The sequence below is a fragment of the Notolabrus celidotus genome, chromosome 1 (genome assembly GCF_009762535.1).
Source record: "Notolabrus celidotus isolate fNotCel1 chromosome 1, fNotCel1.pri, whole genome shotgun sequence".
Lineage (NCBI taxonomy): Eukaryota > Metazoa > Chordata > Actinopteri > Labriformes > Labridae > Notolabrus > Notolabrus celidotus.
The window spans coordinates 2,451,532-2,464,489 of NC_048272.1; the positions used below are offsets into that span (position 1 = coordinate 2,451,532).

The 12,958-nt window shown below is 41.6% G+C and overlaps 1 protein-coding gene across 8 annotated transcripts in view; it reads left to right on the forward strand.

Annotated features, from left to right (window-relative positions):
* The window catches only part of tfeb (transcription factor EB), a 62,735-nt gene extending 50,426 nt beyond the window's left edge, over positions 1–12,309 (forward strand). For 4 of the 8 annotated variants that reach the window (XM_034685017.1, XM_034685025.1, XM_034685033.1 and 1 more), the window contains exons 6-11: positions 728–817; positions 6,089–6,206; positions 6,386–6,436; positions 6,983–7,058; positions 7,161–7,308; positions 9,233–12,309. In XM_034685017.1, the coding sequence (XP_034540908.1) occupies positions 728–817; positions 6,089–6,206; positions 6,386–6,436; positions 6,983–7,058; positions 7,161–7,308; positions 9,233–9,796 (1,047 nt within the window). In that variant the 3' untranslated portion in view covers positions 9,797–12,309. Of the gene's footprint in view, positions 1–727; positions 818–6,088; positions 6,207–6,385; positions 6,437–6,982; positions 7,059–7,151; positions 7,309–9,232 lie in introns of all 8 variants that reach the window. The other 4 variants (XM_034684991.1, XM_034685008.1, XM_034684999.1 and 1 more) reach the window with 1 other exon arrangement.
* Positions 12,310–12,958: the final 649 nt, after the last annotated feature.

The window sequence follows — 12,958 nt, forward strand, 5'->3', positions numbered from 1 at the left end:
GTGGATGCAGTGTTGTTAATGTGCTGTATGTATGTTTTCGGCGAATGGGTGAATGAGTTGACTAACTGACAATAACTGAAACTGGTCATCATTGGAATTTAAATGCTTCATTATGGCCTTGCGAGGGTCATTACAGCTTTACAAGTGACAGCAGAATGTAAGGCCCTTTGAACCTGGCAGACTTTGACCAACTCTCCTCTACCTCCTCTTTGTCTTCCTTCTTCTCTTATCCCTCTTTTAGTCTCTCCTGGAAAATACAGTTTTACCAGTTAGCTTCAATGACATTCAAGTCATCCTTTAAAGTGTTTTCTTGAGTAAATCATGCACCTCAGTGAGTTCACCTGGAGGCCTACATGCCAACAGGTTTCAGGTGCTTGGTTTAACATGAATGTAGTGAGAGTCTTCTCCTTTTGGGTGTTTGTTAAACATGTACCTGGAGTTCAACTCAACTCAACTTTATTTATATAGCACCTTTCATACATAAAAACATGCAGCCCAAAGTGCTTCACAGAATAATAGAGAGACAGAAAACAACAGCATTGGTGAAATGATAAAAGGCAGGATTATAAACCAAATACTTAAAAATCAAATCAAATCAATACAGTCAAATTAATTAAATAAGTAATCGTGGAAAGAAAAGTTCAACTCTTTCATTTAGCAAGAAAGAGTCCTGAAGAATAGTCATAGATGCAAAAGTAACATCGTACCCCTGTTTTTGTTTTCCCAGATGGATGAGGTCATTGATGACATTATCAGCATGCAGTCCAATTACGATGATATTCAAGCATACATCGACCCAATCCAGATGCCGAACACAGTAAGTGAAGCCATCCCACTAACTAGGAATATATTATGTGTTATTATTATATATTTTGCCCTTTTTTTTTTGTCTTACATTAAAGATTTTGATATTACAAAAAAAAATCTAGGGGGCGCTGGTGGCCTAGCGGTCTAAAGGCTGATTTATACTTCTGCGTCTCAGCAGCAGGGGCTGACGCGGACATGAGCACCACATACTTGTGCGTCGGTGTGTCTGTCACGCAGCAATTCTCCGCCGAAACGCCTGAGGGCAGTGCGGTCTCTCTGATAGCCGGCCGCATGCTTCCGGTCCCGCTACGATCTCTGTTTACTTTTCCACAGAGTTTCAGAGCGTGTTATGTTAATCTACAGCTGATACATGTTGCTGTTTATCATACAGACATGATTACATGAAGAATAGAGAGGAGGAGATGAAATACACGGCCGGTGTGCGGCCGATGTCCGGGATCCCTGAAGTGTTGTAAATGCGGGAAAGACAAAGCCGCCGATCGGACCAATCACAGAGCTTGCGGTCCGCGTCGGCTCTACGGGGAGTTACATTTTGGAGGAGGTGCACGTCAGCTACGTGCATAGGCCACGGCGTAGGTACGGGAGCTACGCGGACCCCAGGCGTAGGGTACGCCGTTGATTCAACGCAGAGGTATAAATCTGCCTTAAGCGCCCCACATACAGAGTGAAGTCAACTTTGTTTATATAGCACATTTAAAACACTCAGTGTTGGCCAAAGTGCTTTACAAGGTAAAAAGTAAAAATTCCATGAAGACAACAATAAACAACAACATAACAGGATATTAATGTCCTCTTCACGAGGAGAAGGCCAAAGAGAAGAGATGGGTCTTCAACAAAGATTTAAAACATTCAACAGTGGGGGGCTGATCTTAATTGGAGTGGCAAGCCATTCCAGAGCTTGGGGGCCGCTGCTGCAAAGGCTCGGTCTCCCCGGGTTTTAAGGCGACTTTTAGGCACATCCAGGAGCAGCTGGTTTGTTGACCTCAGTGCTCGGGTTGGGTTGTGAGCATGGAGAAGATCAGCCAAGTAGGATGGAGCCAATCCATTTAGGGCCTTGTATGTTAAAAGTGCAACTTTAAAATCAATCCTGTGACGGACTGGGAGCCAGTGGAGAGCACGCAGCACAGGTGTGATGTGCTCCCTCTTTTTTCCTGACAGTCAGGAGGCGAGCTGCCGCATTCTGTACAAGCTGCAGGCACTGAACAGACGCCATGTCTAAGCCCACATACAAAGAATTACAATAATCAAGCCTAGCCGTAATAAAGGCATGTACAACTCTCTCTAGATCCTTAGGAGGGAGATATGTGATGAGGCTACAGTCCTCATCACAGGGGTCGCCGGTTCGATTCCCAGCTGGTGGACCATTCCCTGCATGTATTCCCCTGCTCTCGAATCCCCACATTTCCTGTCTCTCTTCAGCTTGGCCTCTCAAATAAAGGCCAAAAGGCCAAAAATATAACTTAAAAACAAAAAAATACACACACAACTTAAGTGTATAAACTCTGTGGATGTAGAAATTGTTAAGTCCTGTTACTCAAATTTCTAATTTGCAATTTTCCTTTAATTTTAAAGAGAAAAAAGCATCTTGACTGGACATGACTGCTATCTGGTGCCTTTTTTTTTTAACTCTTCAAAGAAATATAAACATTTCTCACAAAGTTGTTTTAAAATAGTATTCAAACACTGCAGCATAAGATGTTTGTGTTCATTTCAATCCAGCTACTTGAGTAAAATCTTGATTCATCTCAGGGATTTGATATAAGGTTGGAAAAACTGATTTTAAGTGACATGGCAGTATTACTACAAGGTTGTGTTCAGCAAAGATGAAGTTCTCCTTTAGGCCCAGTCTGCCCTGAGTGAGTCACAGCCTTAGATGTGCTGTGTCATCACTACTCAGACTTTGAGCATATACAGGAACTGTGATTGCAGGAAATTGTGGAAAGTCTGTCTTCTTCTTTCTTTGTCCCCCCCCCCCCCCCATGATTTATGTCTAATTTTCTCAGTTTTTCTGTCTGGTATGGTACTACTTATGCAGATTGAGTATTTGTAAGTGTTTTTATACCACAATGATTGTTTTTTATTTTTACAAACATGCTATCCTGGTTATCCGTATATATCTTTTGTGTCCCACTAGGAGACAGTAGGCTGTCTTTTTCTCCAGGCATACACACAAACTCACTCACAAACTCACTCACAAACTCACTCACAAACTCACTCACAAACTCACGTGTGCACATGCAAAATGTGTAATTGACTTAAACACTACACATTCCATCCCTTAAGCTGGCTGGACATAGTTAGAAACTTTAAGGAAGACGAGTCAGACGAGGACTGTGCCATGCTTTGTGTTGAGGGCAACCAACTCTGAAAATTAACAATTAAACTGACAGCAGTTAGAGTTCAACTTGTTTACAAGACATTCAGAGGGAGGGAGGGAGGTGGAGAAGGAGAGGGGGGGAGGAAAAGGAGGGAGGGAGGGAGGGAGGGAGGGAGAGAGAGGGGGATGAGGGCAATTTGTGCAAGGGGAAAACAGGCTGAAAGTCCAGTTAGGGGAAAGTTCACTCTTGTTTGGTGAGGAGCGGAGGTAGAAGAAAGACGGGATCGATGCAGCCCAGGTCAGTCTCACAGGACAGGGGAAGCAGTGGCAGAGAGAGGAGCTGAGAGAGAGAGAGTGAGAGAGAGAGGGGAGAGAGAGAGAGAGAGAAAAGAAGAGAGAGCGCTGGCCTAGAGAGGGCAGGAGTAGAAGATGAAGGAGATGAATAAGACGTATGCCATTGTGGAAGTTATTGAAGGAGAACAGATTCAGCTGGTAAGACACTGAAGCACTGTTTTTGTTGGACTGTTAAAATGATTTTATTTAGCATTGTAGGACTTTTTGCATTCACTCTGAGTGAACCACAGTTTTGACAGATGCAGTGACGGCTCTAACTCCCAACCTCAGGTCCCTGATTATAGAGAGCGCGGGCAGGAGGGTGGAGGAGGGCTTTTAGTTTTAGATGAATTTCGGTTTTTTTTGCATTGAATTGTTTGTTATCAAAGAATAGATCCAGACTCCTTGCACTATTTTTCTATGATTTTGAGCACCATTTGAGCTTTGCAGTGCAGGTTTGGACAAACACAGGCTCTGCTCATTGTGTGGTCGTCTGTCTGACCCTGTGTGTGTCTGTCTGTGTGTGTGAGAGGGAAACCCCAGGCAGCCGCGTGTAACTTTTTTGATAGTATGTCCTGTGCTGTTGATTGTTTCATCAGCGTGAGTGTGTCGGCATGCATTTGTTTGCATGTGTGTGTGTGTCTACTTGTCAACATCACACTGATTGATTAGATTAGGCATTTGATCAGCCTTCAGATTGATTACTGTGTGTGAAGCCAGCACAGTACTGACTGAGAAAGAATCACTTTTATCACATTTGGAGCATACTGTTGCTGTGTTAATTAAACCACATTACTGTCATGCAATGGTATGAAAAGAGGGATATTTTGTGTCGAATATGCTGGAAACTCAGAGCTGTACTCCCCAAAGTGACAGGGCAGTGAGTTAAATTCACCTACTAATCCTGATGAGGATTAAAGTGGCAAACTCTGTGGAATTCTTGGAATCTCAAAGTTTAGTAAAAGCACCACTGAATACCAGGCACAAGTGAACTAAGTGGGAGTGTGAATGTGAATGGATGGTTAAACTGAGCTACACTGAGTCTCTCAGTCATGCTTGCTTGTCTAATTGAGTTGGATGGGTTAGTACCAGAGCTGGTTGCATGAGCAGGACAGGCACGAAATTAGATTTACCCAGTGATTTATTTATTTTTTTGTAGTTTTGTATCATCAGCAGAAAAACAGGAAGCAAAAAAAAATCAGGGTGGGGCATTATAATGTGTTTTCACACAGGCATCTGTCACTTAAATATGCAAAACCTTGTTTTTACATTTAAAGCAGTAAAAGGGGGGATGTACCTCCTAAACAGTGTGTGAAGTATTTAAAAATGTCTGCTGGAAACTATAACTCAGACTTCCAGTTGAGTTATTCTATTAAATGTGATGAAAATATCCTTAAGATGTGATTTTCCACATTAAACAGCTATATAACAGTTCATCAATATTTGATAATGGCCAATGTTAGACATTTTTCAGACACCACGTCTTCACTAGGGAAGATTAACACCTCATCGCTGTGTACTTAAGATCTGCTGTGAGATTTTTAGCAGGATATAGCACACAAGCAGACTTGAAGGTGTGAATGTTTCTTTGTGTGTATGTCTATTTATGTGTGTGAATGTGTCTGATCTCACAGCACACACGGTAGCCTGTAGATAACGTATCTCCACCTTGAAGTTCTTTATCTGTCAGGCCTCATTAGCAGCGCCGCATTTGCCCTTCCTGCAAGGAGTACCACCACACGATCGGTAACGAGGCATAAAAAAAAAAAGTGCACGTAGGACTCAAACTACACAGCACAATTAAAAGGAAATCAAGACCTTTTTTAGGAGTCCACACAAAACTGAACTACACCCCTTATGCAACGGCTAAAGTGCAAAAGTTAGGGGATCAAACCAGGAGTGCGAGTACAGGAGCCGGAGATGGCGGAGGAGAGAATAAAGCCATAAAGAGTGATCATAAAGATAGCATGATAGTCAATCATTGTTGTGTGTTTGGCAAGCTGCTCTTAAGTGTGATGTTGTTTCATTATCTCCTGCTGTGAGTGTTATGTGTTCTTTACAGCGCTCTAAACATGAACACTGTTTTTATGAAGGTACTTACAAAGGTGTTGGATGCTGTAAATGAGTCGTCTAGGAAACTGAATAATATAATGCCTTTAACAAGACTGTAATCTGAGTGTGAATTAGCTTGACTTTCTGTCTTCATTACATTTTAAATTCAATTAGGATCAACAATCACTCCTGGCATAATCAGTCATACTTCAATAACATGCAATTGTGTTAAACCGCAGTTTATGGAAGAGGTTTGAAACTTGTGTGTTTGTGATTTACTCTGCAAGCCTTTTTCAATCCAATAAGTAGAAACACTTGAGTGCTTTAGGAGTCATCTCCACATCCAATCTGGTTACAGACAACAAAGCTTTTACATGGCTTAAAAAACTGTCACTAATCAACATATAGAATTGATTTGCCTGCCCTTCTTGCATCTTTGAAATTGTCTTTAAAGTGGACATAAAAAGTGTCAGTTTTATGTTATTAGGTGGTTGTTTTTCTTAATCTAAATATCTGTTTTTGTGTGTTTGTGTGTGGCTGTGTGTGCCCCCTCCCCAGCTCCCCCTGTCTAGCAGTCACCTGGATGTGTACACAGGTCCTGGGATGAAGGGACCAGCCGTGGCCATGACCAGTAACTCCTGTCCTGCCAATCTGACCATCAAACGAGAACTGTCAGGTGGGGAAGTTAAAAGTCATTCACTTGAGAGTAACATTAAATCGCTGGGGGAACCTCATTTCACATTTTGCTTCCCTCATCTTAAATCAGGAATTTGTTGACACCATTAAAAAAAAAAAAGTGTTCTGCACAGTCTCAGATGTTTGTTAACCAGCTTTTTGTTTTTTGCTAATATGCAGAAGCCCGTGCTTTGGCTAAGGAGAGACAGAAGAAAGACAACCACAATCTGAGTGAGTCTTCACCCCTGCTCTAACACAATGTCAGACCCCCTTTTCTCTGTCTCCGTCCAGTGCAATGTATACCCTTAAAAAAACACATGCACGAACACATATCAACAGACCATAATCTGTCTCTCGCATAAACAGCTTTATACAACCTTGCACTGATTTAGCTGACATAGTACAACTTCTTGGTGGATGGTTAACCTGGTAATTTCTGCTGTTCTGGCACTTGCGTGTAATTGCCTGTGACTGTGTGTGACTCTCTGTGTGTGTGTGTGTGTGTGTGTGTTAACAGTTTCCCTTTTATCCTCTTACTGTATTCATGGAGTATGCACTGATCTATTCTCATATGCATCACACTATTAAACCTGCTGCAGATCTTAGCACTCTGTGTCACATACAGTTCAGACACAAGAATTGATTGTTACAGTTCAAAAGGTCACCTTGACTGGAACAAGTTTTGTTCTTTCCAGGCTTTGAGTTGTCTTCATGTTTTTCCTTTGTCTCCCCTTTTTTTTAATCTCTCCACTCTGTCTCTACTTTCCTCTTCCGTAGTTGAAAGGAGGAGAAGATTCAACATCAATGATCGAATCAAAGAGCTGGGCACCATGATCCCCAAAACCAACGACCTGTGAGTTGCTTTAACCTCTTACAGTATAAATGATTGAATCTAATCACCTGCTCCCAGTTACTTATCTGTATAAATTGCTTTTTCACCTTACTGTGTGCATAGTGATGTGCGCTGGAACAAAGGCACCATACTGCGGGCGTCTGTGGAGTACATCAAACGCATGCAGAAGGACGTACAGAGGACCAGAGAGGTAGAGAACAACTTCAAAAGGATGGAGATGGCTAACAAACAGATGATGCTACGCATTCAGGTAACAAATCCACACTCACGTGAGGAGAATTAAGTCAACCTTATTAATACAGCCAATTTCATGCAAATCATTCTGCATAAAGTTCATCACACAGGAAGAAAAAACTATCAGTAAATTAGAACAAAATTGACCATCGTAGATTCAACTTTGTAAGATAAGAAGATTGAAATAGTAAAAGCAATCAAATTTGAGAAACCAATTATTATAAAACACATGTTGGAAATGAAGGTCATTTTAACATTAGGGGTCAAACTATTTTAAAAAGAAAATATCAGGTTAAAAATACTGATAGTTTTATCCAGAAACATGAAGTTCTGTAGTTTAAAAGCATATAAACAGAAGGCTCTCTTGCCAGTAGGGGAGAACGGGGTTGGTTGTCACACTCGTTATATCTCGCCACCAAATGGCGCTGTCTCTCAAATTGGGGTATGGACATTTCCAGAATTAGCATCAGAGCTCACCTACATAGTCTTCACTGGAGTAAGACAGCTAAAATTGAGGTGAGAGGACTTTTTGTGTTTTTCATGTCAAATTGTAAATATTCAGCTCCTCAGTATTTTTCCTCTAGACTTTTAAACGATGGGTTTATAACAAAACAAGTGTTACCCTTACAAAGTGTGAGGGGAAAGCTATAGTTTAGATTTGTATTAGCTAGCTAACTAGTTGTTAGATGGTTGTTAGCCTTCATGCTAGCAAAAAAATCCAGTTGGGGTTGGTCGTCACATTCTCTTTGGGGTTGGTTGTCACATGTAACAACCAACCCCTATGTTGGCAAAATCATGCATGGTGAAATGAGTTGGAGTGCGCAGACCCTACATTTACCATCACTGTAACTCAGACAGTGACTGCATGTAGCCTAGTTGAGTCGGCCATTATTGTTAGGCCTATTTGTTTTGTTCTTTATGTTGTTATATAGGCTGGCCTAAAGATGTGTTTCCTGTTCATGTTCCTCATTTTATGTTAAAATGCATTAAGTTATGTAGGCCAATCACTTGTCAGTGCAATTAAACTTTCAAATTTAGTTCTGCCTTCTTGACTTTTTTAAAAGATTTTTCCCATTGAAATATCATTGTGACAACCAACCACATAGTGTGTGACAACCAACCCCATAGTGTGACAACCAACCCCATAGTGTGTGACCACCAACCCCATAGTGTGTGACCACCAACCCCATAGTGTGTGACAACCAACCCCATAGTGTGTGACAACCAACCCCATAGTGTGACAACCAACCCCATAGTGTGTGACAACCAACCCCATAGTGTGTGACAACCAACCCCATAGTGTGTGACAACCAACCCCATAGTGTGTGACAACCAACCCCATAGTGTGACAACCAACCCCATAGTGTGTGACAACCAACCCCATAGTGTGTGACAACCAACCCCATAGTGTGTGACAACCATCCCTGTGATGGGGTTGGTTGTAACAATGTGTCAGAGTGTCTTTGATAGTTAATTGCCTCTTTGTTACAATGAGTTGGAAAATGAGAGGGATACACATTTCAAGCCAACACCTTAAGCTTCAATTTAATGTAGGAATGACTATTGAAAGATGTTTTGATGATGAGCAATCATCAAAACAGTAAAAAGTGTGACAACCAATCCCGTTCTCCCCTACTTACCAGAACATTAAAAAGAGAAGCTGTGGAGGACTGTAGTGAGCTGTCTGTACATCACAGATCTTTCATTTATGTTTCAGAGGACTGAGGTTGTTAACCTTTTTTAATCAGGTACTATGTAACTTTTCAGTCATTTCTAAAAGTAACTGGTGAACAGTGCAGTGTCTTAGCAGCAGCAGTACTGAAATGGCTTTAGTTTTCTACTAGATTGATAGTGTTATCCAGTAGAAATTAGTAAATTAGTTCAATAGAAACCCATTGAATGTATTCAGACTGTTAAAGCTTTCTTCTCTCTGCCTGCAGGAGTTGGAGATGCAGGCTCGTCTGCATGGCCTCCCCAGCAACTCTCCCTCCGGCCTGAACCCCAATGACCCGATGGCTAATTATATAAAACAAGAGACCAGCCCTGAGGAGAACCTTTCCCACCCACAGGCCCACATCCAGCCCCAGCACTTACCCCAGAACCAGGCCCAGCAGCAGCAGCACCACCATTTCCTCCAACAGACCCACCTCCATCACCAGGGTCAGACTCAGCCTCAGCCCCGGCAGCTGCCACCACTCCCCCAACACCTGCAGCCCCAGTTACCCATCCAGTACCCATCTGTGGGCAGCTCCCAGCCCTTTGACTTTGTCCAGTCGCTGGACTTGTGCGACGGGATCCCTGGCTTCTCAGACGGGATGTCAGGACTCGGCGACCTGGGTGGGCTGGACGTCCAGGGGAGGAGAAGCGATATGGGCTTCATGATGATGGATGAGCCCCTGTCCCCTATGGGAGGAGACCCACTGCTCTCCGCGATGTCCCCCGAGGAGTCAATTGACTCCAGCCGCAGATCCAGCTTCAGCATAGAAGATGGAGACATACTGTAGACACACACATTCACTCACACGGGCACGTGCAGGGGGGTTTGCAGAGGTTGTAGTCAAAAAAACATAAAAACACATTTACAGCATAGTAAGGAATCAGACACATACGTGAAATCAGACACACACATGGATGACACTCATTTTTGGTGCAATTATCTCAAGAAATAGAGGGTACACCGCACCCACACAGTTAGATTTGTTCTTGTAGTACAAACCTTCACACACACACACACACACACACAAGCACACAACACACAAGTGCATGTGAGATAAACTTGACACGTTGCCCAACAGACTGAGCATTTACAAGGGCTGAACTCACACTGCCAGGTCAGGAGTTATAGCACACACTTGGCCTCTTTTCCATAAAGGTGCCTCTGAATCATAATTGAACAAGGGACAAAACCAGCAGTTAATTAGATTGAAGTTATCAGATACAAGGACAAACTGTGAGTGCATTGTCTCACTGGATAGAGGACAAGTTATTTTCTCCTTACATCAGCCTCTTTTAGCAACCATAAATGATTGAACCAACGATAGTGAATAAAATGGAAATAGCTTCATGGCCCTGCATGCATAATTCATCTTAAGGGGATGCAGTCCAGTCACATTTTTCTGTTGCTCAATCTGTTATTCCACAGTTTGCTTTTGCCTCCAGCGCTAGCTGTTTGACAAAGATCTGTGTTTGCTGGCTAAGCTTAAGTGTTTTCTTTAAGTGTCCACATTTAAGAAACACTTGGATGGACAGTTAATCCAGCTTTCATTTATTGCATCCACCTTAATCCTAGCTGTACTTCTTTTCTTCTCACAAACACACACTCGTGCACACACACACACACACTGCTTTCCCTAAATCCTATGTATATAACACTGGATACCGGTATGACCTTTACCCAAAGAAGACACTGTAAAAAAAAAGTGTGTTAACTCTGGCAAAAACCAAGGATAGTTTTCAAAATACTCAGGTAATGTAACATAATACACAAGCAGGATCATTTTTAAGCAGAAGCAGATGTTAACCTGAGCTGTGTCTGGCTCACAACCCCTATCAATGTGCCTTTTCATTTTTGCAGCTGCTGCCCTTCAGAGGCATGTTTTTACAGATCAGCAGTCATGACCAGGGTTTAGACTTAAATACCAACTTCAGTTATGCCTGTAAATACTTCAGAGTTTGCCCCTATACCTTGAAAAGTTTCATTTTCCTGCTGCCCACTGGCTTATTAGACCTTGGCTTTTATTGAAGTTCCAGCGACAGTGTGTGATCTTGGCCTCAGTTTTCAGCAGGTGAAGTGTTATCTTCACCGTCAAAGCACACTCACTTCGCTCACTCTCACTCCGTTCACTAGCAGGCGTCGTTAATTGCTCACCTTGTACACAAATAGGCTTTATAGTGCTCCCATACCTACAGTTCAATACATACAGTGCAGCCCTGAGGCTATTTTCAAATCAGCTTGTCTCCAGCTCTGATGGGTGGAGTGAAGCTGCCAGCTGCAGAGGCTGATCTCAGGTCTGCTGTTCGCCTACAGTAAAGGGAACGTGTAATCCCATTGGTTGCAGTCGTCACAGTGATGTAAGGGTCAGGCTGAGGTGGACCACAGTTCTATCTTTGCTAACCCAGGGCTTGGCGTTGACTTGATATAGCTCCTGATCAGTACCGATAAAGGTAGAAAAGAATAACTTTGATTGTGATTTTATTTTCTTGATTAAAAAAAGTGGTTGTTTTCTTTACTATATAGTTTGTTGTTTTATTTTATCTCCCAAAGCACTGGAAACTATATTATTGTTTTGACTTTGTACATGGAAGAAATTGTGGAATAAGATTTATTTCAGATGTTATATGCCACTAAGCCACTTAAATGTTTTATTTGTACTTGTTGTTTTAGTTCTGTTTCAATTTTTATTTCACAAACACCCATTTCTTCTCAGAGCCATTTATAGTAAGCACACTATTATAAAGCAAATACAGCCGGCGATGTTTGACGAGGGAAGGAGCAGGGAGACGTTTGTGAACTCCAGAATAGATCATGTACATTTTTGATGCCATTTTTATATGATCGGGATTTTATTTTTCATTTTTGTTTTTAACTTGGAGCCAGATATAGATGAAAGTGATTCTCTGATTTGATTGAATCCAAATTGCTCTCTATATATGAATGTAAGCTTTACCTGCGGTTTCGGTCCGACTGAAGCAGAATCACACAACTTTTCCCTCTCTTGACTTTGGTTTCCACGGAGACTGAATGAGGACTGACTTCACAAAACTCTGAGCCAAGGAGTTGTGGTTGCCATGGCGTTGAAGCACTGACTCTGCGTCTGTTTCTGTGTTGTGCCTTTTTTTCTCCCCATCAGCCACAGTTTGACTGTTGTTGTACTGTCACCCAGCCGACACTCCAAAGAGCCGCTCAGGCCTCCTCTACTCTTCCACTAGAGGGTGCTCTGCAGCGCAAACTACAAACTACACAGGGAAAAAGTGGTTCTGATTTTACTGAGAATATAAAATGTTTTACCAGAATCCATTCTCTGACTGATGGTGTTTCTTTCTGCTGTGATTTGGGAAACATGTTGGCGAGGTTATCCTCAGGGGTTGGTCTTTGGAATTTGAAATTGGGCATTAATTTGCTGAAGATTGAAACATTTTGGTCCAAGAACTGGTTTAATATAATCAATATGCATACAAAGAACAACTCATAAATCCAGATGGAGTATCATTAAAAGCCTCAAAGACATATCTGCTTCATCTTAAAGCTTCACTTCATGATTAAGAACATGTTAAGAGTTAGTGTCAGTTTAAAAAAAAACCCAACATATTTTACAATAAAATTTGTCAAAAGATTTGAAAGCATCTCAAAAAGTATTTTTAATTCCCTCCTGCAATTAGAAACAAAACCAAACTTAAATAGATTAATGCAAAAAATAATAAAAAATGTGATCATTCTGACAGAAGAGTCTTTGAAAAGTTAAATTCAAAAGTTGGAGTACTTCTCATAGTTGTAGATCTTTAATATAACTTAAAACCAAAGTCTGATGATATTTGAGAATTTATTTTCTAGTGTTTAAGTTGTAGTGTTAAAGTTTGTGTCTCACTCTGGGGAATATATATACGGTGGCCCTGACAGTCAATAGTAATAAATATTTTAAAAGCGAAAAATACATTTCACTTAACGA